Here is a 24,533-nt window from a genome sequence, read left to right on the forward strand (position 1 = left end):
CCATGACTTCCATAGCGTCCAGAGCTTTACCCCACCCATCTTGGGGTATGTCCCAGTGGAGGGAACAGCCTCCACACTGGTTTTGCATCTTCAAGAGATGCCAGGCACCCTCAAGCTTCTCTTTGGCTAACTTTCAGAAGAGGTGACCAAAGCCCTCTGGAGTTCCACTGTCACGCTGAAATAGAAGCCCAGAAAGAGTTTCTATTGATGAGGAGTGGGCTCCAAAGCTGAATGTTAGTGGCCTGACAACAAATGCAAAGTGTTTTGAGTGGGGTTAGAGATAAGATGGTGGAGGAGAAGGCCTTGAACTCACCTCCTCTCAGGAAAAAACCAGAATCACAGCTAACTGCTAAACAACCATCAACAAAAGGACTGGAACCTAGCAAAAGAGATATTCTACACCCAAAGATAAAGAAGAAGCCACAACAAGATGGTAAGAAAGGTGCTTTCATGATACAATCAATTCCCATACCCTGCAGGTGGGTGACCCACAAAGTGGAAAATAGTTATACAGCAGAGGCTGTCCCACACAAATGAGAGTTCCTAGACCCACGTCCAGCTCCCCAGTCTGGGGGTTTGGCATTGGGAAGAGCCCCCAGAGCATTTGGCTTTGATGGCTAGCTGGACCTGAACACAGGAACTCCACAGGACTGGGAAAAACAGAAACTCCATTTTGGAGGGCACACACAAGGTCTTGTGTACACTGGGACTCAGGGGAAAAAGCAGAGACTTCATAGAAGCCTGGGTCAGACCTACCTGCTGGTCTTGGAGGGTCTCCTGGGGAAACAGAGGGTGCTGCGACTCACTTTGGGGACACAGACACTGGCGGCAGAGGTACCAGGGAGTACTTATTAGCATGAGGTCTCCTGGAAGCTGCCACTTTGCCACGAAGACCTGGCTCTCCACGCAACAACCTGTAGGCTCCAATGCTGAGACACCTCAGGCCAAACAACCAGCAGGGTGGAAACACAGCCCTACTCTCAGTAAATAAGATTTTTAAGTCTTCCTGAGCCCAAACTGCCTCTAAACACATCCCTTAACATGGCCCTACCCACCAGAGGGACAAAACCCAGCTCCACCCACCAGTGCAAAGGCACCAGTCACTCCCACCAGGAAGCCTGCACAAGCCTCTCAGACCAGCCTCACCCACCAGGGGGCAGACACCAGAAGCAAGAGGAACTACAATTATGAAGCCTGCAGAATGGAAATTGCAAACACAGAAAGTTAGATAAAATGAGATGGCTGAGGAATATGTTCCACATGAAGGAACAAGATAAAACCCCAGAAGAACAACTAAGTTAAGTGAAGATAGGCAATCTAACCAAAAAAGAATTCAGAGTAATGATAGTAAAGGTGACCCAAGATCTTGGGAAAAGAATGGAGATACAGACTGAGAAGATACGAGAAATGTGTAATGAAGAGCTAGAGATATAAAGAACAAAAAATAACAGAAAGTGCTGGAAAGGAAAAACCTACAACCACGGATACTCTACCCAGCAAAGCTCTTCCTCAGATTCAACAGAGAAATCAAAAGCTTTACAGAGAAGCAAAAGCTAAGAGAATTCAGCACCACCAAACCAGCTTTAAAACAAAAGCTAAAAGAACTTCTCTAGGCAGAGAACAAGAGGCCACAACCGGAAACAAGAAAATTATGAATGGGAAAGCTGACCAGTAAAGGTAAACATACAGTAAAGGTAGGAAACCATCTGCACACAAATATGATATCAAAACCAGCAATAGTGAGGAGACTACAAATGCAGAATATTGGAAATGCATTGGACATTAAGAGATGAGCAACAAAAAACAACCTTGTACATATTACAACATATTACAACAACCTTGTACAGACTACTATATCAAAAGCTCATGGTAACCACAACCAAAACTCTACAATAGACATACACACAAAAAAAGAAAAAGGAATCCAAACACAACACTAAAGATAGTCATCAAATCACAAGAGACGAGAACTAAAGAGGAAGGGAAGAAAAAAGACCTACAAAAATGCAAAACAATTAACAAAATGGCAATAAGAACATAAATATCGGTAATTACATTAAATGTAAATAGATTAAGTGCTCCAACTGAAAGACATAGACTGGCTGAATGGATACAAAAATAAGACCCATATTCATGCTGTCTACGAGAAACCCGCTTCAGATCTAGCAACAAGAACACACTGTAAGTGAGGAGATGGAAAAAGGTATTCCACGCAAATGGAAATCAAAGCGGGAGTAGCAATACTCATGTCAGACATAAGGGACATTAAAATAAAGACTGTTACAAGAGACAAAGAAGGACACTACATAATAATCAAGGGATCAATCCAAGAAGATATAACAATTGTAAATATATACGCACCCAACATAGGAGCACCTCAATATATAAGGCAAATGCTAACAGCCATAAAAGGAGAAATCAATAGTAACACAATAATAGTCGGGGACTTTTAATATCCCACTTTCATCAGTGGACAGATCATCCAGACAGAAAATCAACAAGGAAATACAGGCCTTTAATGACACATTAGACCAGATGGACTAGACTGATATTGATAGAGTATTCTATCTGAAAGCAGCAGAACACACATTCTTTTCAAGTGCACATGGAGCATTCTCCAGGACAGATCACACTCTGGGCCATAAAGCAAGCCTTGATAAATTTAAGAAAATTAAAATCACATCAAGCATCTTTTCCAACCACAATGCTATAAGATTGGAAATCAACTACAAGAAAAAAAAAAACTGTAAAAAACACAAACACGTGGAGGCTAAACAATATGTTACTAAACAACCAATGGCTCACTGAGTAAATCAAAAAATACCTAGAGACAAATGAACAAGAAAACACAATGAAACAAAACCTATGGGATGCAGCAAAAGCAGTTCTAAGAGGGAAGTTTATAAGTGATACAAGCTTACCTCAGGAAACAAGAAAAATCTCAAACAGCCTAAACTTACAGCTAAAGCAACTAGAGAAAGAAGAACAAATAAACCCAAAGTTAGTAGAAGGAAAGAAATCATAGAGATCAGAACAGAAATAAATGAAATAGAGATGAACAAAACAATAGAAAAGATCAATGAAACTAAAAGCTGACTCATTGAAAAGATAAACAAAATTGATAAAATTTCAGTCAGACTCATCAAATAAAAAGGAAAAGGGTTCAAATCAATAAAATTAGAAATGAAAAAGGAGAAATTACAATGGACACTGCAGAAATACAAAGGATCATAAGAGACTACGATAAGAAACTATATGCCAATAAACTGGACAACCTAGAAAAAAAGGACAAATTCTTAGAAATGTACAATCTTCCAAGACTGAACCAGGAAGAAATAGAAAATATGAACATACCAATCACAAGTAATGAAATTGAAACCATGATGAAAAACCCACAACAAACAAAAGTCTAGGACTTTTGCTGGCTTCACATGTGAATTCTGTCAAACATTTAGAGAAGTGTTAACACCTATCGTTCTGAAACTATTCCAAAATATTGCAGAGGAAAACACTCCCAAACTCATTCTATGAGGTCACCATCACCCTGATACCAAAACCAGACAAAGATACCACAAAAAAAGAAAATTACAGACCAATATCACTGATGAACACAGATGCAAAAATCCTCAAGAAAATACTAGCAAACCAAATCCAACAATACATAAAAAGGATCATACACCAAGATCAAATGGGATTTACCCTAGGGATGCAAGGATTTTTCAATCTCTGCAAATCAACTGGTATGATACACCACATTAACAAATTGAAGAATAAAAACCATATGATCATCTCTATAGATGCAGAAAAAGCTTCTGACAAAATTCAACACCGATTTATGGTAAAAACTCTCCAGAAAGTGGGCATAGAAGGAACCCACCTCAACATAATAAAGCCCATCTATGATAAACCCACAGCTAACATCATACTCAATGGTGAAAAGCTGAAAGCATTTCCTCTAAGATCAGGAACAAGACAAAGATGTCCACTCTTGTCATTTTTATTTAACATAGTTTTGGAAGTCCTAGCCATGGCAATCAGAGAAGAAAAAGAAATAAAGTGAATACAAATTGGAAAAGAAGAAGTAAAACTGTCACTGTTTGTAGATGACATGATACTATACATGGAAAGTCCTAAAGCTGCTACCAGAAAACTAGTAGAGTTCATCAATGAATTTGGTAAAGTTGCAGGATACAAAATTAATACACAGAAATCTGTTGCATTTCTTTACACTAACAACAAAAATATCAGAAAGAGAAATTTTTTAAAATCCCATTTACCATTACATCAAAAAGAATAAAATACCTAGGAATAAACCTACCCAAGGAGACAAAAGGTCTGTACTCTGAAAACTATATGACACTGATGAAAGAAATCGAACATGACACAAACAGATGGAAAGATATACCATGTTCTTGTATTGGAAGAATCAATATTGTCAAAATGACTATACCACCCAAGGCAATCTACAGATTCAATGCAATCCTTATCAAATAACCAATGGTATTTTTTGCAGATCTAGAAAAAAAAAATCTTAAGATTTGTATGAAAACACAAAAGACCCCAAATAGCTAAAGCAATCTTGAGGAAAAAAATCTACCAGAGCTGGAGGAATCAGGCTCCCTGACTTCAGGCTATACTACAAAGCTACAGTAATCAAAACAGTATCAAAACAGTATGGTACTGGCACAAAGACAGACTTATAGATCAGTGGAAAAGGACAGAAAGTCCAGAAATTATCTCATGCACCTATGTTCAATTAATGTATGACAAAGGAGGGAAGAATATATTGATACAATGGAGAAAAGACAGTCTCTTCAATAAGTGGTGCTGGGAAAACTGGACAGCTACATGTAAAAGAATGAAATTAGAACACTCTCTAATGCTACATACAAAAATAAACTCAAAATGGATGAAAGTCCTAAATGTAAGACTGGATATTATAAAAGTCTTAGAAAAAAAAATAGGCAGAACACTCTGACACAAATCGCAGCAATATCTTTTTGGATCTGCCTACTAGAGTAATGAAAAAAAAATAAACAAATGGGACCTAATTAAACTTAAAAGCTTTTGCACAGCAAAGGAAATCATCAACAAAATGAAAAGAAAACCCACAGAGTGGGAGAAAGTATTGAAAATATTTGCAAACGATGGGCCAACAAGGGATTAATCTCCAAAATATACAAACAGCTCATGCAGCTCAATAGCAAAAAAATAAAAACCCAGTCAATAAATGGGCAGAAGACCTAAATAGCCATTTCTCAAAAGAAGATATACAGATGGCCAAAAGGCACATGAAAAAATGCTCAACATCACTAATTATTAGAGAAATGCAAATCAAAACTACAATGAGATATCACCTCACAGTGGTCGGAATGGCCAGCATCAAAAAGTTTACAAACAGGGGCTTCCCTGGTGGCGCAGTGGTTGAGAGACCACCTGCCGATGCAGGGGACACTGCTTTGTGCCCCGGTGTGGGAAGATCCCACATGCCATGGAGTGGCTAGGCCCGTGAGCCATGGCCGCTGAGCCTGCACGTCTGGAGCCTGTGCTCCGCAACGGGAGAGGCCACAACAGTGAGAGGCCTGTGTACCGCAAAAAAAAAAAAAAAAAAAAAAGTCCACAAAAATAAATGCTGAAGAGGGTGTGGAGAAAAGGGAATCCTCCTATGCTGTTGGTAGAAATGTAAATTGGTATAGTCACTATGGAAAACAGTATGGAGTTTGCTTAAAAAAACAAAAATAGAGCTACCATATAATCCAGCAATCCCACTCCTGGGCATATATCTGGAGAAAACCGTAACTCGAAAAGATACATGCACCCCATTGTTCACAGCAGCACTATTTACAATAACCAAGACATGGAAGCTACCTAAATATCCATTGACAGAGGAATTGATAAAGAAGAAGTGGTGCATATATACAATGGAATATTACTCAGCCATAAAAGGAATGAACTAATGCCATTTGTAGCAACATGGATGGACCTAGAGATTATCATAATTGTAAGTGAAATAAGTCAGACAGAGAAAGACAAATACCATATGATATCACTTATATGTGGAATCTAAAAAAATGATACAAATGAACTTATTTACAAAACAGAAACAGACTCACAGACTTAGAAAACAAACTTATGGTTACCAAAGAGGAAATGTGGGGTGGGGGATAAATTAGGAGGTTGGGATTAACATATATACACTACTATATACAAAATTGATAATCAACAAGGACCTACTGTATAGCACAGGGAACTCTACTCAGTAATAACCTATATGGGAAAAGAATCTGAAAAAGAATAGATATATGTCTATGTATAACTGAATCACTTTGCTGCACACCTGAAACTAACACAACATTGTAAATCAACTATACTCCAATATAAAAAATTAAATTTAAAATATATAATTTAGTAAAAATCCAATAGTGTTGGTATACAAGGTAGACTTACATTCTTTAAAATATATAAAACATTGAAAGTGTCAGTATTTTATTGAACTCTTCAGTGAACTTACAGTAAAAATCCCAAGGCAAGGCAGGCTCATTCTACAGAAATGGAAAGTGTAAATTATAAAATAAATTTTCACTGAATATAAAGAGCTAAAAGAAGAAAAAGGAACTCATACTTGTTTCACAATTCCTAGATGTCAGGAATTTTACATATTATTTTCTCATTTAAAGTTAAACCTTAATTTGTTCATAAAACTAATACTAGTAATATTTAATATATTAAACTAACCCCATCAAATGTTCTCAATCACTAGAGAATATTTTCAGCCATAGCAGATGATTCTTAACTGTGTCTAAGATAATATGAAATGTAATAATAACCATGGGCTGACCAACTATCAATTAAAAACATTTATTATATAATAATACGACAAAAGATATTTTTGCTAGTATGTTGTCCACATTAATAAAAGCTTGAACAGGATCTTATACAATTATTTATGTTTGGAAAAAATTATTGAATGTTCAGTATATGTTAGATGTTATACAAGTTCTTATATTCTTCACTCTGTACTAGTATCCTCATAATAATGTGACTCAAAGAGGTCAAATAGTCAACTCAAGATTACCAGCTACTCTTTGGATAAAAACGGGTCATATATAGTTGATCACCCTTCTTATTGAGTTTTAAAGTTTTAAATATTCATCTATTGTGTATATATATATATATGTAAATATGCATACACATTATGCATACAAATTCTTCAATAGATATATGTATTGCATCTATCTTTTCCAATTCTGGGGCTTGTCTTTTCATTTACATAACAATGTTTTTGGACATCATGTGGTTTTAATTTTCAAGAAGCCCAAACGATTATTTTTAATAATTTTTGTTTAATGATTTTTTGTATCCAATCTAAGAAATCACTGCCCTTCCCACAGTCATGAAGATTTTGTTTTTAATAAAAGTTTTATAGTTGTAGTGTTCTATGATCCATTATGAATTAACATCACTCAAGCAGGGTTGGGTGTTTTTTTTGTTTGTTTTTTGCCACAACCCTTGGCTTGTGGGATCTTAGTTCCTTGACCAGGCATGGCAGTGAAAGTGCAGTTGTAACCACTGGACTGCCAGGGAATTCCCCAAGATTCATTGTTTTCAAATGGTTATCCAGGTGTTCTAGAATAATTTGATGAATAGACTATCTTTTCATCTTGAATTATGCTGGTGGTATTACTGAAAGTCAACTGACCATATATATGTGAGTATATTTACAGACTCTATTCTGTTTTACTGATTTCTATAGCTAACTTTCTGTCAAAGCCATCCTGTTTTGATTACCAAATCTTTATAGTAAGTTTTGAAATCAGATAGTGTAAGTCCACCCAATTTGTTCTTCTTTTACAAAATTGTTTTGATTCTTCTAGGTCCTTTCGTATCCCAAATAAATATTGGAATCAGACTGTAATTTCTACAAAAAAAAAAAAAAAGCCTGCAGAGATTTTCATTGGGATTATAGTGACTCTATAAGTCAATTTGGGGAAAATGGACATCTTGACAACACAGTAAGTCCCCTACATACAAACCTTCTAATTGAGAACTTTCAAAGATGTGAACGTGCGTTCGCATGTCCAATCACATAAGTTACTTCACATGTCTGGCATATGCTGTCATGTGCATGCATCCTCTACAACTGGCTGTGCTTTTGTATACTTTACTCTACAGTACTGTATACAGTACAGTAGTACAGTATCTTTATTTCAAGACCAGGATGTCCAGAAGCAAGCGTAAAAGCAGCGGTGATGTAGCTGGTACTATTAAGAAGCACCAAGCGATACCGATGGAAATAAAAGTGAAAATAATTGAGAGAGTGGAACAAAGCAAAAAAATGGTAGACTTCGCAAACTCTTATAACAGGAATCGTTCAACCACTGGCACAATTCTAAAGAACAAGGACAAGATCATGGAACGTGTGAAGTCTGCTGTGCCGATGATGTCAACAATAATATCGAAGAAGTGTGGAAAAGTGATGGAGGAGATAGAGAAACTTCTCAGTGTGTGGAGGCTGGACCAGCATCAGCATGGAGTCCCGCTCAGCTTAATGCTGATTCAAGAGAAAGCTAAAAGCCTTTATGAAGACTTGAAGAAGAAACACGGCGAAGAATCAGAGGGCGCATCTTTTAATGCCAGCCACAGCTGGTTTTCATCGGTTCAAGGCTAAAGCCAACCTTCACAATGTAAAAGTAAGTGGTGAGGAAGTGAGTGCAGATACTCAGGAATTTCCTGAAATTTTGAGAAATTATTGATAAAGACACATATTTAATTGAGCAGTTTTTTTTTTTTTTTTTTTTTTGCGGTACGCGGGCCTCTCACTGTTGTGGCCTCTCCCATTGCGGATCACAGGCTCCGGACGCGCAGGCTCAGCGGCCATGGCTCACGGGCCCAGCCGCTCTGCGGCATGTGGGATCTTCCCAGACTGGGGCACGAACCCGTGTCCCCTGCATCGGCAGGCGGACTCTCAACCACTGTGCCACCAGGGAAGCCCTGAGCAGGTTTTTAATGTGGGTGAGACAGGACTGTACTGGAAAAGGATGCCAGACCAAAGTTACATCAGTTAAGGAGGAAAAGTTGATGCCAGGCTATAAAGCAGCAAAGGATAGGCTAACTGTTGTTTGGTGGCAATGCTTCTGGCTATATGAAGTTGAAGCCTCTCTTAGTTTATCATTCAGAGAACGCAAGAGCCCTTAAAAACATTGCCAAGTGCTCTCTTCCTGTTGTGTGGAAGAGTAACTCCAAAGCTGGGCTACACAGGTCATTTTCCAGGACTGGTTTTTCCACCACTTTATCCCGGAGGTAGAGAAAAACTGCTTGGAGAAGGATGTCCCATTCAACATTCTCTTGCTGCTCGAGAATGCTCCAGGCCACCCCCACTCGTGGACAACTTTTATCCCAACGTCAAAGTAGTGTATCTGCCACTGAATACTATGTCGCTTATCCAACCTATGGACCAGGGAGTTATAGCAACTTTCAAGAAATATTATTTATGTCACACTTTTCATCAGGCAGTAAAGGCGACTGACGAATCAGGAACAACCTTGCAACAATTTTGGAAGGACTACTGCATAACATCTACAAGGCCATAAAAAACATTGACTTTGCTTGGCGTGAGGTTACAGCATCACCATGAATGGGGTTTGGAAGAACCTTTGCCTGAAGTTTGTTCATGATTTTTGTGGATTTGAGAAGGTGGATGAGGAGTCCAAAGAGGCCTTCAGCAACTTAGTGACCCTCAGGGAGAAGATGGAGCTAGATCTGCAAGAGGATGACCTCATTGAACTCCGTGCTGTGCAGCAAGAGGAGCTTACTAAAGAAGACCTGGTGGAATTGGAGGCCCAGAGAAAGAACAAAGAGAGACAAGAGGAAGAAGAAGTAACTAAAGAACCAAAGAGATTCACGATGCAGGAAATGGCAAGGGGGTTTTCTTTGTTTGAGGAGGCACTCTTAGTTTTTGAGGCACAGGACCTGAACGTAGAACAGTGCGCGAAGGTTGCAGCAGCTGTTCAGAATGCAATCCAGTGCTACCGTATCATCTATGATGAGAAAAAAAGAGCTACTACCCAGACATCACTGGATTGTTTTTTCTAGAGCGTAGATAGAATTGAATCCAGCGAGGAACCAGAACCTTTGCCATCAGTGTCAGGCGTGAGTGAAATTGCAGCTTGCCCTCCGTCTCCTATTGCTGATGATCCTTCAGCTCTACCATCTCCCACCTCCTCTCCCTCCTCCAGTCAGTAACTCTTCTTGCCTGTTCACTTGATGCCAGCCCCTGTATGCCAGCTGTTGTACTGTACCACTGTACTTTTCAAGGTACTACACTGCAAGATTAAAAATGTTTTCTTTTTTTCTGTGTTTGTTTTTTAAGTTTTATGTGAAAAGTATAATAAACCTATTACAGTACAGTTCTATATGGCTGATTGTGTTAGTTGGGTACCTAGGCTAACTCTGTCAGACTCAACGAACAAATTGAACTTACAAATGCACTCCTGGAACGGAACTCGTTCGTATGTAGGGGACTTACTGTATTTAGTCTTCCACTGAATAAACCTTTTTTAGATCTTTAACTTATCTAAGTATAGCTGTACAGATATCATTTTATTTTGTTAAATTATGCTTAATATTTCATGGTTTTGGAAGTTACTGTAAAATTTTCCCAAGTGTTTCTTTCTACCATATATAAATACAAATTTTCTTCTAAATTGACTTTATATTCTGTGGCCTTGTAAAATTCAGTTATAAATTCTAGCATTTTTTTCTCCTAGATTGCTTAAAATTTTCTTTGTACCAAGTCATGTCATCTGTGAAGAGACACTTTTTATTTTTTCTTCCCAGTATTTATACCCCCCCATGCCAGCTTAATACACTGATTATGGTTATGATTGTCAGCACAATACTGAACAGAAGTGGGAAGTGTGGACATCCTTGCCTTGCTCCCAGTCTTAAAAAATTTTGATTTTCACCATTAATTGTGATGTTAGCTATAGACTTTTTGGGTGTGTATGTGTATGTAGATGCACTTTCATACATTAAGAAAATACCCTTAAGAATTCATTAAGAATTTTTGTTGATAGGGTTTTTCCCCCCAGTACATTAGAGATATCACTTCACTGTCTTCTGGGGTTTTTTTTCCAACAGGAAGTCAGTTATCCACCTTAAGATTGTTTTCTTTGTAATGTATCCCTTCACTCTAGCCAATTCACTTTTTTTTTTCTATATCTTTGGTTTTGACCAATTTTTCTATGATATGCCTAGGTTTCTAAGTTGTTGTTTTTCATGAAATTTGTGAAAACATTTTGCCATTACATCTTCAAATACTTTTCTTACACATTCTCACTCTCTTTTGAGATTCCAATGATAGAGGTCCAGTATTTACATTACTTGGTAAATCCAACTTCTAAGCTATCTTGGGGTCAGTTTCTACTGACTATTTTTCTTTGACATTTTGACATTTTCATGTTTTTTTGCTTGGCTAATTTTCATTATGTTCCAGACGTTGTATATGATATATTATAGAGATTCAAGATTCTCTTATCTTCCTCTGAAGAGTGCTGTCTCTTGTTTTACTTGCTCCTCACTCTGAATGTAGGTAGGTTTGAGTTTATTCCTTGGTAGGGAGGATCTACCAAAAGCTCAAGATGATTCCCAAACCTTTGTAAACTGGTGGGACTCAACCTCCAAACTCCATCTCCTCTGAATACCTTACTGGGACTTGGTTTTAGGCTTTGTTAGGACAGTTCAAGAGAGGGTATTTCTCTGGATCATGGGTGCCTACTGTGTAGGCACAGCCTTTCTGTTTTCTCAGATAAATGCCAGGAGTGATGACAAGGTATTAAACAAGGCTGTTCCACTCTTGTGGTCCAAATCTGCTCAATTTCTAGTACCTTTTTAACATCCAAACTCCATAGCAACAGCACCCTGATAAATTTTGGGTAGTTTCTATCTCTGTCTATTTAGACCAGCCTTGCAAAGTCCTCACAGTTGATCTGCACAAGGACTTCTTGGCACATCTGCCCACAAAGGATCCTCTTCTCTGGTGCTTTCAGCAGGACCGCTGTGCTCTACCTAGATTCCAGCTTGCTGTACCAGTCAAAAAATTGTCCCCAGGCAAAAAGTTGGCTTGGCTGTGGGGCTTACTTAGGAAATTTTCCTTCTTTCAGAGATTGCACTGCTCATTCTCCAGTAACTGCAAGTAGTTGCTTCATAAATGTTTTCCAGTTTTATGGTTGTTTATTGTAGAGGTCCAGTATCAGGTACACCTACAAAGCTGGAAATGGAAGTCCAGTTGTGTTCTTGCATAGAGATTATTTCATCTTTATGAATTATTTATAAGTAGAATAGTTTTTATACAATTCAGCAACAAGAAGCTATCACAAATTCAATAGACTCATTACAGAAAATCATGTTTAAATGTCACTGTGTATTCTGAGATGTGAAATGTCAACATTATTGACACTAAAATTAAATTGCTAGTTAACAGTGAACTACCATTCATTTTTACTAGCTCTAAGCAAGACAAACTTGTAAATAATTACTCATACAGAGTGCTCATAGAGAGTTAATTGTTGCTCATCATTTCACCTTCTTATATTTACACTCAGTGCTGCAATACAAATGTTTGAGTAGTACGGAAACTCACAATACGGCTCAAAATTAATTAGCTAGAGACTTAATTGAAACTTTTTTCTCAGATGGAACCAGAAAGTCTATCAATTGCTCCATTTAACATACTGGATACTTTATATGGTGATGACTGAAAAACATACCACGTAGGTTCATAAGTTCAAAGTTCCACCAAAATTCACCAGCGTTTTCACTTATCATCATCATTGGCTACGTCTTCACATTAAAAATTGAGGTTAATTTTTTTTGAAATTAATTAACTAATGTTTAGTCAATATACCAGCCAATATGTGGCTGTTCAGAAATCAGTTATTATGAATTGAGGGAAATGACTAATAGCATTATGCCAAAAGTTTTCTGGAACAGAAAATCTGGAATAAAAGCATTCTATGAAGGGATTAATAGGATTAACAGCATGGCCATCAAATTAAGAATGTCATTTAATTGGCTTTGGAAAATTTACCTTGTTATAAGTATAGCTGCATCCACTGAAGTCATGTCCTCTCCCCAGCTTGTTGACATCTCTAAATGTATATCATTCTTTTTGCCAAATTCTTCATGTTGCCACTTACAAAAGCTCTCTAGCATTTTCTCTCCATGATGCCCAATATATAGATCTGCCTGCAAAAGAAGAGATTTCACTTCAAGGCAAATTATTCTCAGATATACAAAAAACTAAAAACTGAGGGGACTTCCTGAATTACTAAAGCAGACTGCTGACCATAACATTAATTAGAACCTGGAAGACATTCAGGATTAATTTTGCCTGAGCTAAAACTCTTAAAACTTTGTGAAGGTACAGTAATTATAAAATCTGTTTAATGTTATTCTGAAGAAGAAGAGAGGTGCAATGGAATATTAAGAATGTGGAACTTTTAGACTTAAATCACTCATTATTTTTACAATTTAAGAACAAATGTTTTCCAAAGTACCAGATAAGCAGCATGCTAAAAAGATGCCACAGAATAGTCTCTGTTTAAATTGAATTACAGATAAAGCCCATGCTTAAATAAGAAAATAAAACTGTCATTAAAAATGATTTTTCAAAATTGCATTTTGCAAAGTTAAGGTTTGTTGTCAGGATTCTTGGAAACTAAGAACATTCCAACTTTGGAATATAACTGAGGTATTAACTAAGACTAACGGCCAGTTTTATGTATACTTTAAGTGACTCAGTGGATACTTCTGGATTTCAAGTCAATAAAAAGTAAATCCCTAACATTCCCTTTACTTAAAAGTACCTGAACACAACTTCTCACCCACTTAATTGAATGAAAAACTCAAGACTTTCTTACTGGAGTTTCATGGAGCAGAATAAGCTTTATCACACGAAGATTGACCTGCACACCAAGGCTCTTGTGTTGGAAAAGGTTAAAAACCTAAAAACAAATAAAAATAAAAATCCTAAAATAAAACTGAAAAACATCTTAATTTTTCTTAAAGCCCAGACATGGGAGAAGTCTCAATTCAGTTGAGCAATTTTATATATTAAAATTTTTTAATTATTTTAAAATTGGCTTAATAAGCAATAATTAAATCATTTTAGATACCAAGAAATTTAGACCTAGCATTCTGCTATACTCACTGCTGCCTTGATAATCTAGGCATTTCAATGGGGTGCAGAGGGAACGTTGGGCTTTTCATGATACTTAAGAGAAAAATTTTAGTAACTAAACCCTAGAAATTTTCTTAAGACAACAAAATGCCAGTGTCCTTTCTTCTGAGAAAACGTCCTGAAATTCAGCCTGCTTTATGCCGCCTCCCAATTTGTTCCTTAGAGTTTTTTTCTCCCCAAGGTTAACTGCCAAATAGGAACAGGGTTTTTCCAAAGCTCTTCCCTTCAAGGCTGTCCATGAAGACAAGGCCATTGTTGCTTAACGGTTTCAGGTCATAATTATAACTGATTTTCCCAAAACATGGTATGTGTAACAATGCTGGAAAGGAAGGCAAATTTTTTATGTGGTACCTTGATTTTTTTTGGTAAAATTGAGTATTTAATTTATAATAGAAAATTAAAATTGGCACACCAAACCCACGCTTTCAGAGATAGTACTATTTAAAAGAGACTGAGGTTGGTAGGCTATGCCTGTCTACCCTTTACAGAATGCTGTTTGAGTGGTCAGCAGTTAGCTGAACACAGACACAAATGACTGAAGTGTGGGAAAATAAGTTCACTGAAAAAAAAACATGCCAGACTATAGCAAAAAATAGTAAAAATAGTAATTTTATATAACATATTTATCCTTGAATTAGTAGTTCTCACCTTGCTTAATACGGCAACTGAAGTTATAAATGGACATTTGCCTTTGGCTTTCATTTATGTTTATTCTTCCCTAAGAACCACTCTTCACGACAACCTTCTAATTCTGTCTTGAAGGAAGTTCACCCAACAGGGTATGCAATTAAGTCAAAGGATTCATGTGGTAGTAAGCATCCATAAGATCCTAGGTACAAGTTAGATTTCTACAGTCCAGAAGCTATCAACCAAAGTTAGCTACATGTGATTCAGCTAATAACTATTAGCTATTAGGTCTTACTCATCAACTAGTTTTATATCTGACATGCAATTTTACATACCTATATAAGCACTCAGTGGATTACCAACCTCCATTTTTGTTCCACCTCATAATCTATAGTACTTTGGGTGGGGCCATGCATATAAACAAATATAACATTTCTGCTATTTAAACAAATGGCCTTTTATAAAAAAGAAAGAAAGGCACAAAAAGAGATAAAAGAACAATAGAAAAAAAGGTTTGCCACATCAAATTAACAATAAGGATTTTTACTAGAGGACGTGAATTATTATTTTGATATCTCTTTTGAGATGGATCAGTTTGGTACACCTGAAGTATTTTTTTACTGATGTCAATAAAAGAAAGGAATAGTAATGAGTTAATTTTTAAAGAACTTCATTATACTCACACATTTCTTCCTTAGAGTTTTCTTGAAAAAATTCCAAGCGCACTTTAAAGTTTGCCTACCATATTTAAGATGGTTAGAATGAATCTCCTGGCTGCATCTGCTCCATGATAGGAAACCATTGCTGGGTCTGCAACCACTACAGTCTCTATGTTGTATTCTTGAGGTAATTTGTATGAATATCGTTTCCCTCTTCCACTTTCTGTTATTTTTTTAGATCTAGTTCTTCCTTTATCTGCAACACAGAAATTTTTCAAATGTGCCTCTATTTTAGCAAAGTGAATAAAAAACTTCCATTTCTTCAATAATTAAAAAGCAAGCTTATCAAATACCAACATGTGCTGATGATATAATGGTGAGCAAGAGCAAATAAGTTCCCTGCATATAGGGAATCTAAATGAGCATTTGGCTTTGGAACATGACTGTGGAATCAGACAGACTGGACTTCTACCATTTATTAACTCTGCCACTTGGGAAACTAACATCACCCAGTCAGCCTTAGTTTCCTCATCTGTAAAATGAATAACAATATCACCTGCTTTCTAGAGTTGTGGGTGGCTTATAATAAGATCACATTTGTAAAATTTTTAGCACAGAGATTCATATAAATAAAATAATTCCATATATAAAAGACACCATGATTTTCATTTTTAAATCAGTGACAAAATAAAGGTCTACTTGCCAGAAGTGCCTGAAGTGACTGACCCATGCATCCTAATGTCAGGCAGGTGCCCCTATTTACTCAAACTATACATGGGTTACACAGGAATTGGTTCTGCCTTCCATCAGGATTATAGAAGTTATGACCTCAGGGTACCAGATTCCTCAAACAGGGCCAAATAAAAGCAGTAACCACAAATAACATATTTATAAATTTAACTACATAAGAATGTAGCATTTCTGTTTATGAAAATATGCCACTATCAGAATGAAAAGCATGCAACCAAGTGGGAGAAGATATTTACAGTACTTTTCCATAATAAAGTAATAAAAAGCTACTCTAAATCAATGACAGATACCCAATTGAAAAATTGGCCACAAATCTGAAGAGCCATTTCAGGAGATCCAAATGGCTAATTAGCATATGAAAAGGTGCTCAATCGCATTAGTCTTCAGAGATATGCAAATTAACCGCAGTAAATTAAATAAATTAAAATCCCCAGAATGGCTAAGCTAGAGATGATTAGTGCCTAGGAGTGGGCAGAAGGGGAACATCTACAGTGCTGATATTTTCTATATTCTGATCTGAGTCATACCTACATGGTTATGTTCATTTTGGGAAAATTCAGCAGTTGGACACATCATTTGTGCAACTTCCTGTATGCATGTGGTACCTTAATAACGAATTTATGATTTTAACAGCTTTATTGAGGGGTAATTTACATGCCATAACATGTAGCCATTTAAAGTACAATTCAATTATCCTTGACAAGTTTTTAGAATTGTGCAATGATCTCCACAATCCATTGTTATATTAGCTATCACCTGTTCCTCTCCTTGCCATTTACCAAAATTCTGTTGATGTCACTAAATAGCTGTCATCTTCTTTCCCAAACTTGTACTTGTTGGCCGACATCTTTTATATTTTTGTATTCTAATTTTAGTGGAGTCCCCAGAAGTAAACATGTGTGTTTAGTGGAATCCCATGGATATAAAAATGTGTGTCCAGTTAGTCACGTTTCCATGAACATGTCTTTGTTTTGAATTTGTATGTATGCTCATAGTTCCAGTCCATCATCTTGGTTTCTGATAAATTTCCTTTTTTGAGTCTTGTTCCAGGTACTTTAACTTTGATGTCAATTCTATTCTATTCTATTCTATCCTATCCTATCCTACTACCTATTCCACCTTACTTGCCTTCTAACACTGTTTCATGATGCCAGGATTAGTTTATCTCTTCTATTCTTGAACTACTGGGTCCCTTCTATTACTAATTTCTAGGTCCAACTGAGTTAGCTCTGAGCTCTAACATGAAGTAGATCCTGCCACGATTTCTGGAAACTTCACTGTTCTCAGATATCTCCATAAATTATGGTTTCTCATTTTTTTTGTCACAGGGACACAGACTAAAAATCTATTTAACAAACAAAGTTTTATCCAAATGTCAAGTAGAGTCAGTTAACTAAGTTAACAAGTGTTATGAAAATAAATGCAAAGACTCCTTATTTAACAACAATAAGCATTATATTGATATTATGAAACAAGAAAATGCAAAAGGACCAAAGCAACAGTAGCCATCTGCAACAGAATCACTATAGTTAAAAGTAAATTTTATGAATCCATATTTAGTACCAGCAGTTAATACCAAAGGCCTTCATGAAGGACAGAATAAGAAATTGGTTTTATTAGTATCTTAAGATCTACAACAGTTAGGAATAAATTTTGTAGTTTTTCTAATTGTAATCACAATCCTACTTATGGTTATATATTTGTATACTGTCATATAAACTTATAATATTTAGTAGGAGACATTCCTACAGGTATACGAAAAGGCTCATCTTGGCAGGGTCAACACCTAATAAACTGATTATGGGGGAAGATAGATAGATAGATAGATACAGAGACACTCAGACACACAGATTTGGCAGCTCTCCTAGATGGCTACATCACTGATCTTCTGTGTAAAAATCACACAGTGGTAGGAATAGAAAGGATGAGATGATAGGCAACATATTAGAAAGCAGACATCACCCTCAGCAAAATTAATCAGACTAAAAAGAGGAAAAGGGAGGTGGTTAGAATTACTCTTTCTTGTTGCTGTTGTTTACGTGTGTGTGGGGTGTTTAGTGTTTATTTTCGAGTGACAAGGTAGATAGTGGGAAATATCAGCAGAGCAGTTTGGAAGGAAAGATGATGGGTTCAGCCGTAGATTTTTAAGTCTGAGATGCCTGAGAGACATCTCAGTAGAAGTTACTAAACACCTGACAGTCAGGAGAGAGGTTAAAATGGAGATAGAGTTTGGAACTAAACAATGTGTAAGTGAAGTTGAACCCATGGATTTGGATTCTATCACCCCAGGGAAGCATGTGGCGTGAGAAGTAGGAGGAAAAGGAGGAAGTCTTGGGAAATGCCTACATTTAGGGGGTGCACATATGGAAGAAGACATGCTCATGGAGGAGACAGAAACATAAGAAAAATAAAAGGAGAGATAATATGAAACTGGGGGGATAATTATAAAATGCTGGGCTTTTCGACCAGATCAAGAGTGATAAAGAGACCATGTAAGGGAGAGAGAGAAAAGTTTGTTACCTTTATTGCCCCAGCTAATGATAGCTGTGATGGCTCCAAACTGTCAGTGTGCTACATCCTTATTTGCACGTTATATTTAAACAGGCTATTTGGAACATTCTAGGTTTCTTAAGAATCCCAATACCATGATTCTATGACTCCATTATATAAGGTAGCCATTGTGTGTGAAAATCATGCATATTGAAGTTATCTTTTTATTAAGTTGCTTCCTTTGATGTCTTCATTGTCTACATCAACCACGTTGAGCTCGTTCTTCATCTCAATCCTGAGACCATTTTCTACCCAGTTGCATGTATAAAAACAATAGATTCGATACCACACGCTTTCAGTTAAAAGATCTTTAAATGTGTATTCACCAGTGCTCACGATGTGCTCCCCATAATACCCTCCACATACTGACAATCATCTCCACAACCGTTATGGTTGGCATACGGAAACTATTTCAGTAGTGGTTGGGTTAAGTTAGCTCTTAGAATAGAGATGATCTCTATATCCTGCTCAAATAGATCGGTTTTCTTCAATTCTATAAATCTCGTTCTTGTTCACACAGAGTAGCAGACATACTCACAAGCTTATACTAAATGTTAAGGAATATATATTGATTGATAATGTCACTTGCCTGCTTACAGTTTTCAAAGACCACATTTTCCCTTCCAGATAAACTCCTTATTACCACAGCCCCCAAGTTCCCTCATTATCTCATTCATGACTACTTTTCCAGGCTTGTGTCTCATGTCCACACTGTAGACACTGGATGCTTTCCCCTGCCTTTATACTTTTGTATTTATTGTTCCTTCTGCCTGAAATGCTCTTTTCCTGTCTAACAATGCCCACTAAATTTTCACATATGTTTTCCATTTTCACACATAATCTCATTTAATTTGGACAACTGCCCTGAAGTTTGGGTACCACTACACCCATTTTGTATATTGTAAATGGAGCTTTGGAGAGATCAAGGAAGTTTTCCAAAGTCACATAGGTAGGGAGCAGCAGCATAAGGATTTGAACACATGCAGTCTGACCCCAAAGTTCATTTTCTTAACCTGCACACTCTGTTCCCTTTCCTCCCTATAGTCTGGATAAGTTTTACTTAATCTTTGAGGCTCAACCCCCGCCCCCCACCAAATAACAGAAGCTTAGAATCTTGGGTACTGAGTCTGTCATAGTTCTTATTATAGATAGTATAATTACTCATTTACCAGTTTGTCTAAAATAATACATTGGTCACTTCTTGAGAATAAGAGCTGTGTCATTTAGCTCTGTATCCCTGTGAGGTGACTGGTTCTGCTTATGTTGCAAATAAAGAATTTAAGGTTCAAAAGTTCAAGGGAAGTGAAGAAGAGTACCTAGCTGGAGTGAGACTGAAGCTAGGCCTTGAATCCAGGGCCTCTGACTCTCAACCTCATGTGCCTTTATTTCCTCTATGTTATCTGTTAATAAAAGAACACAACAAAGTCATCCTAAACTATGAAGTGCCTGTTTAGAAAAAATATTTATGTAATCAATACATGCAAACACAATACACTTAAGACATTGACATGATGAAGGGAAATAGGGCAAAGGCCAAGTTGAATACAAATATGCTTTATGATTCCATTGTGAAAAGGCAATTACTGCAACATTATCCAAATCTGAATCATGTTTTTAATATGTTAATATATCAGCTTGAAGTAAGAAGGGAAGAACTGCAATTAGACTTATGCTGATAAGTAAATGAATATTTTATTTCATGGATTGCTAATTTTAAAATGATTTTTAAATTTCTAGACCCTTAAAAAGCATCGAAAATAGTTAAGTTCAGTAAAGCATCCAACTGACGATAGCTTGGCACTCCTTCTATGCAAGTGCTTGATCCAAACAGGTCAATTAAGATATAACAGTCATGCCTTAAAAAAAATTAGGAAGTTTATGAACAATGTCTGTCAAATATGAACTGTGTATTTATGCTTTATAAACCTATCAAAAATAAGAATTTTCTAGAAATGTTTCCTCTGTGCATAATGGCACACAAAGCCTGCTTTATGTCATCTGTATACATGAGTAATTAGAATAGCTGGAACTTACTATGATTCGAAAGTTGCATAGTGCAGATTTTCAGTATAACTCACACAAGGCAATCTCCTTAAATGGACTAAATCCAAGTTGTTGCTGTTATCATTTCACGATATAAAAACCTTTCTTTTGCTTGTTCATACTATGACTTTTGTTCAGCTGTTTTTTATCTCCATTGTGTCTACAGTTCTTAGAATAAAGAAGAGGGATGTGTCTTATTTAAATTGACTTGATCATGTACATTGAATAATGTGACACAGAGGTAGATTCACTTAACCACTTGTGAAGATAATTCCAATACAGACTGATATCATGAGCTTTTGTGAAAGAAAATAGAGATCATAAATTAATTTGAGATAATATATCTAAAGAGAAACATATTGAAATTCTTTCTGAATTTGAACATACTAGACAATTGATGATATGAACATGCTATGGCCTCTGCAAATGTTACTTATTATCACAATTTATATACCTAAATCAGCCTCAGATACCATAACCAATGTTAGAATTGCTATCTTGGCACTAACTACACGAACACCTAATTTTGAATCTCCAAGTCAAATTTTAAAGTCTTTACACCAAAAATTGTTCAATAAATTCACATTTCCTCAGATACTATAGGGAAATATTTCTCATATCAGTGAATATTCACTGAGATGTCTGGATTAGATGTCCAAATATTTTTCCTAGGGAAACCACTGAATGCTGACTATGACTTTCAGGTCCTACTTATGTAATAGAAATCATTCATTTTCCTTATCCTTCTTGCTAATGCCACAGATCTCTGCCAAAAGAAGTAATAAGGAAGTATACAAAACAGTCACCCCATTTTACTTCTGTGAAAAATTGGCAGACAAACAGAGACCATGATTTGATGGTTGGAAATGTTTACGAGCCACTGAAACTTCCAGATTTAAAGTATTCTGATACTGAGAATAAAATTCAAAGAAGTAAATCTTGACTCTTCTTCCTATTCCTCTGCTAATTTTAACCTTCAAGATGATTTTTACTTGAGTCAAATAGAAAAAGAAGAAAAAAGTAGAAGCTGCTTCTGGTCAAAGTAAAGAGATATCTATGATGTTCTCAGGGAGGTGGACTGAAATAAGACCATGAGCTCACAGTATTCAGTTTCAGGGAATCTGGCATTCTCTCGGTGTCATTTCTATTCCACTGAGGGGAACAGTATCCCATGAGTATCCCTCTTAAGGGATATAGAGCATGTAATATATTAATATCTGAAGTCCTTTTTAGTTTCTATTTTTTGATATTAAAATGTACTATTTCATAGAAAAACTAAAAGATAAGTCTAAAAAAGATATGTAATTGTCATTAACCAAGAGAGATTCCACATTAAAAAAGATAAAGCTGGTGGATGGATGGATAGACAGAAAGACAGAAAGGGAGGGAGGGAGGGGTGGGAAAGGAAGGAAGGAAGAGAGGGAGGGAGGGAGGGGGGGATTTATTAAAGGATTCATCTCACATTGCATATTTAGTTAAACCCTTTTAGGAGAAGGCATTACCTGGAATGACACCACAGTAATGACCGTGAGGAGCTGACTTCTCTGTGGCTTTTTCCTCCATGGACCTTTTCTGCCTATATACACGGTGTGGGTGACCCGTTATGGCCATTGTATCATTGAGTGGTTCAATAAATATGAAGTCCTCATTGAGCTGTATGAATCCCATCTGGAATATATAACATAGAAAGATACGTATGAAATATCATTCGAATAAGTTACTTTCTGGGTTCTCCCACTCACACTCACTCTGTTTTCTTCCACGTATGTGCATACGTTTTTCTAGGGAAGCTATGTTAGCCACCCCGCTAATAAGGTAACTGTCTTCCCATTTTACTACTTCATCTTTAGGTACTTTATTGCACTAGCATAAACCTCATTTAGTTAGCCTTAGCCTATGTGGGTGGGAGGCTAGATGCCAGCAACAGATGCATAGTAAAAATTCTGGAATGTTAAAGGCTCACTTTGGGAGACCCATGGGGTCACTTACATGTACAGCATGTACAGAAGAGCAATATAGTTTTTAATTGCATACACAGGACAGTACAACATTTTGACAATCATTATTTAATAAAATAGTTCATGTAACATACCACAGTAAATGTAGGACACATAACATTAAAGTTATTATATAAAATACTCTTAAGGCTTCTACTAAACATTTCTGAAAACCCTTGAACAATAAATTACAGAAAAAATGAAGCATCACTTACATAAACAAGTTTCATTTCATACAATGCCATATTTTAAAGTTAGCCAGTTGTGGACAGAGGGCTAAAAACTGTAGAATATGATTATGATCAGCAAAAAGAACTTATAACAAGTAGGTATTCTTTTACTATATTGAAGTTAAGCCTAGTCATTTCTTCCCTTCCTTTTTTAGAATATAAATTTGAATTATAACTAGGAAAATGTTTTACATGGAAGAATATATAACTTGATCTTCCCAATTTTCATTGTTTTACTCTACTGCAATATATACATAATGTATATTTGATTTATATTAACTCTTTAGCAAACATTTTTTAAGAAATAATTCCCTAGAACCTGCATTATTCATACCCAGTATGTTAATATGAAAGTTATCAAATATTGTTTTGCATTAACTTTATAAAAATCATATACAGTTCATTTTAATTTGATTCACATATAATAGACATAGTAATATAATTATGTCTTCAGATACAGTAATTGTTCCAAACTGAATATATTTTTAAAATCTAGGTTAAAAAAACCTTTTCCTTAGAAGAAGAGGTCTTTTTGTTTTGTTTTAATTACTAAAGTGTATTGCATCTTCTATATGGAAAGACCAGGTGATTGCCAATATGCTTATTTTATTCTGTACATTTTACTCTTTATATCAGAATAAAGATACAAGATACCTATTCTTCAGGTATCTTCTATCTTCATTATAAGATAACTAAAGAATAAATCTAAAAATCCTCATCAACTTCATTTTATTGAAGTTTTTATATCACTAATAAAATTCTCAAGTACTAGGATGGCAGCTCCACCACCTAGACTTGTCCCCTTCCCCTCTCTCTCTTCCTGCCTTTTCCTGTCTCTTTCCCAGTTTCTCCCTCTCCCTCTCTTGTTCACACACACATGTGCACACATGCACGCACACATACATCATTTGTGGGTGGGGATAATGCAAAAAAAAGAGTTACTCTAATGATTCTTTCAAAATATCAGGCAAGTATATATTTGGGCAATTTTTGTGTAATTTTAATATGACTTTCAATGAGTTCTTTTATTTTCCATATATGTTTTCATTCTCTCAAATATGAAATCAGCTTGAATTTTAAAGTAATTACATGAAACACACAATTTTTCCCTAGAGCCTAATTTGATGGGAATAAAAGAGAGTATCAAATATTTTTAAATTTAAGTAATAATTGTTAAAGATGTAGTACATCTACACATGGATTGATAAGCAGTGTCATATGATCATTGATCCAGATTGTGAAAATACAGAATTGTGTTTCTCTTGTCTTATATGTAAATGTGATTCTGAGGTTCAGTCAGTATTCAAGGCCACTAATAAAACTGACAGTGTGACTGATGACTAAGATAATAATTGTTATGATGCTCAGTTTCCCTAAATCATAAATTTGCAATCTGATATACTCTTTCAACAGGTTATAAGCATGGTAAGATTTATAA

The 24,533-nt window shown here is 36.1% G+C and overlaps 1 protein-coding gene across 1 annotated transcript in view; it reads right to left on the bottom strand.

The window, feature by feature from the left end:
* ADAMTS19 (ADAM metallopeptidase with thrombospondin type 1 motif 19) overlaps positions 1-24,533 on the bottom strand; it is a gene marked incomplete at its 5' end in the record, with an annotated part of 282,396 nt that overhangs the window by 204,803 nt on the left and 53,060 nt on the right. The window contains 4 exons of the mRNA XM_082623301.1: positions 13,088-13,245; positions 13,920-14,003; positions 15,609-15,781; positions 22,371-22,536. Of these exons, the coding sequence (XP_082479427.1) occupies positions 13,088-13,245; positions 13,920-14,003; positions 15,609-15,781; positions 22,371-22,536 (581 nt within the window). The remainder of the gene's footprint in view (positions 1-13,087; positions 13,246-13,919; positions 14,004-15,608; positions 15,782-22,370; positions 22,537-24,533) is intronic.

This window comes from Mesoplodon mirus, assembly GCF_964341445.2.
Source record: "Mesoplodon mirus genome assembly, chromosome: 5".
NCBI lineage: Eukaryota > Metazoa > Chordata > Mammalia > Artiodactyla > Ziphiidae > Mesoplodon > Mesoplodon mirus.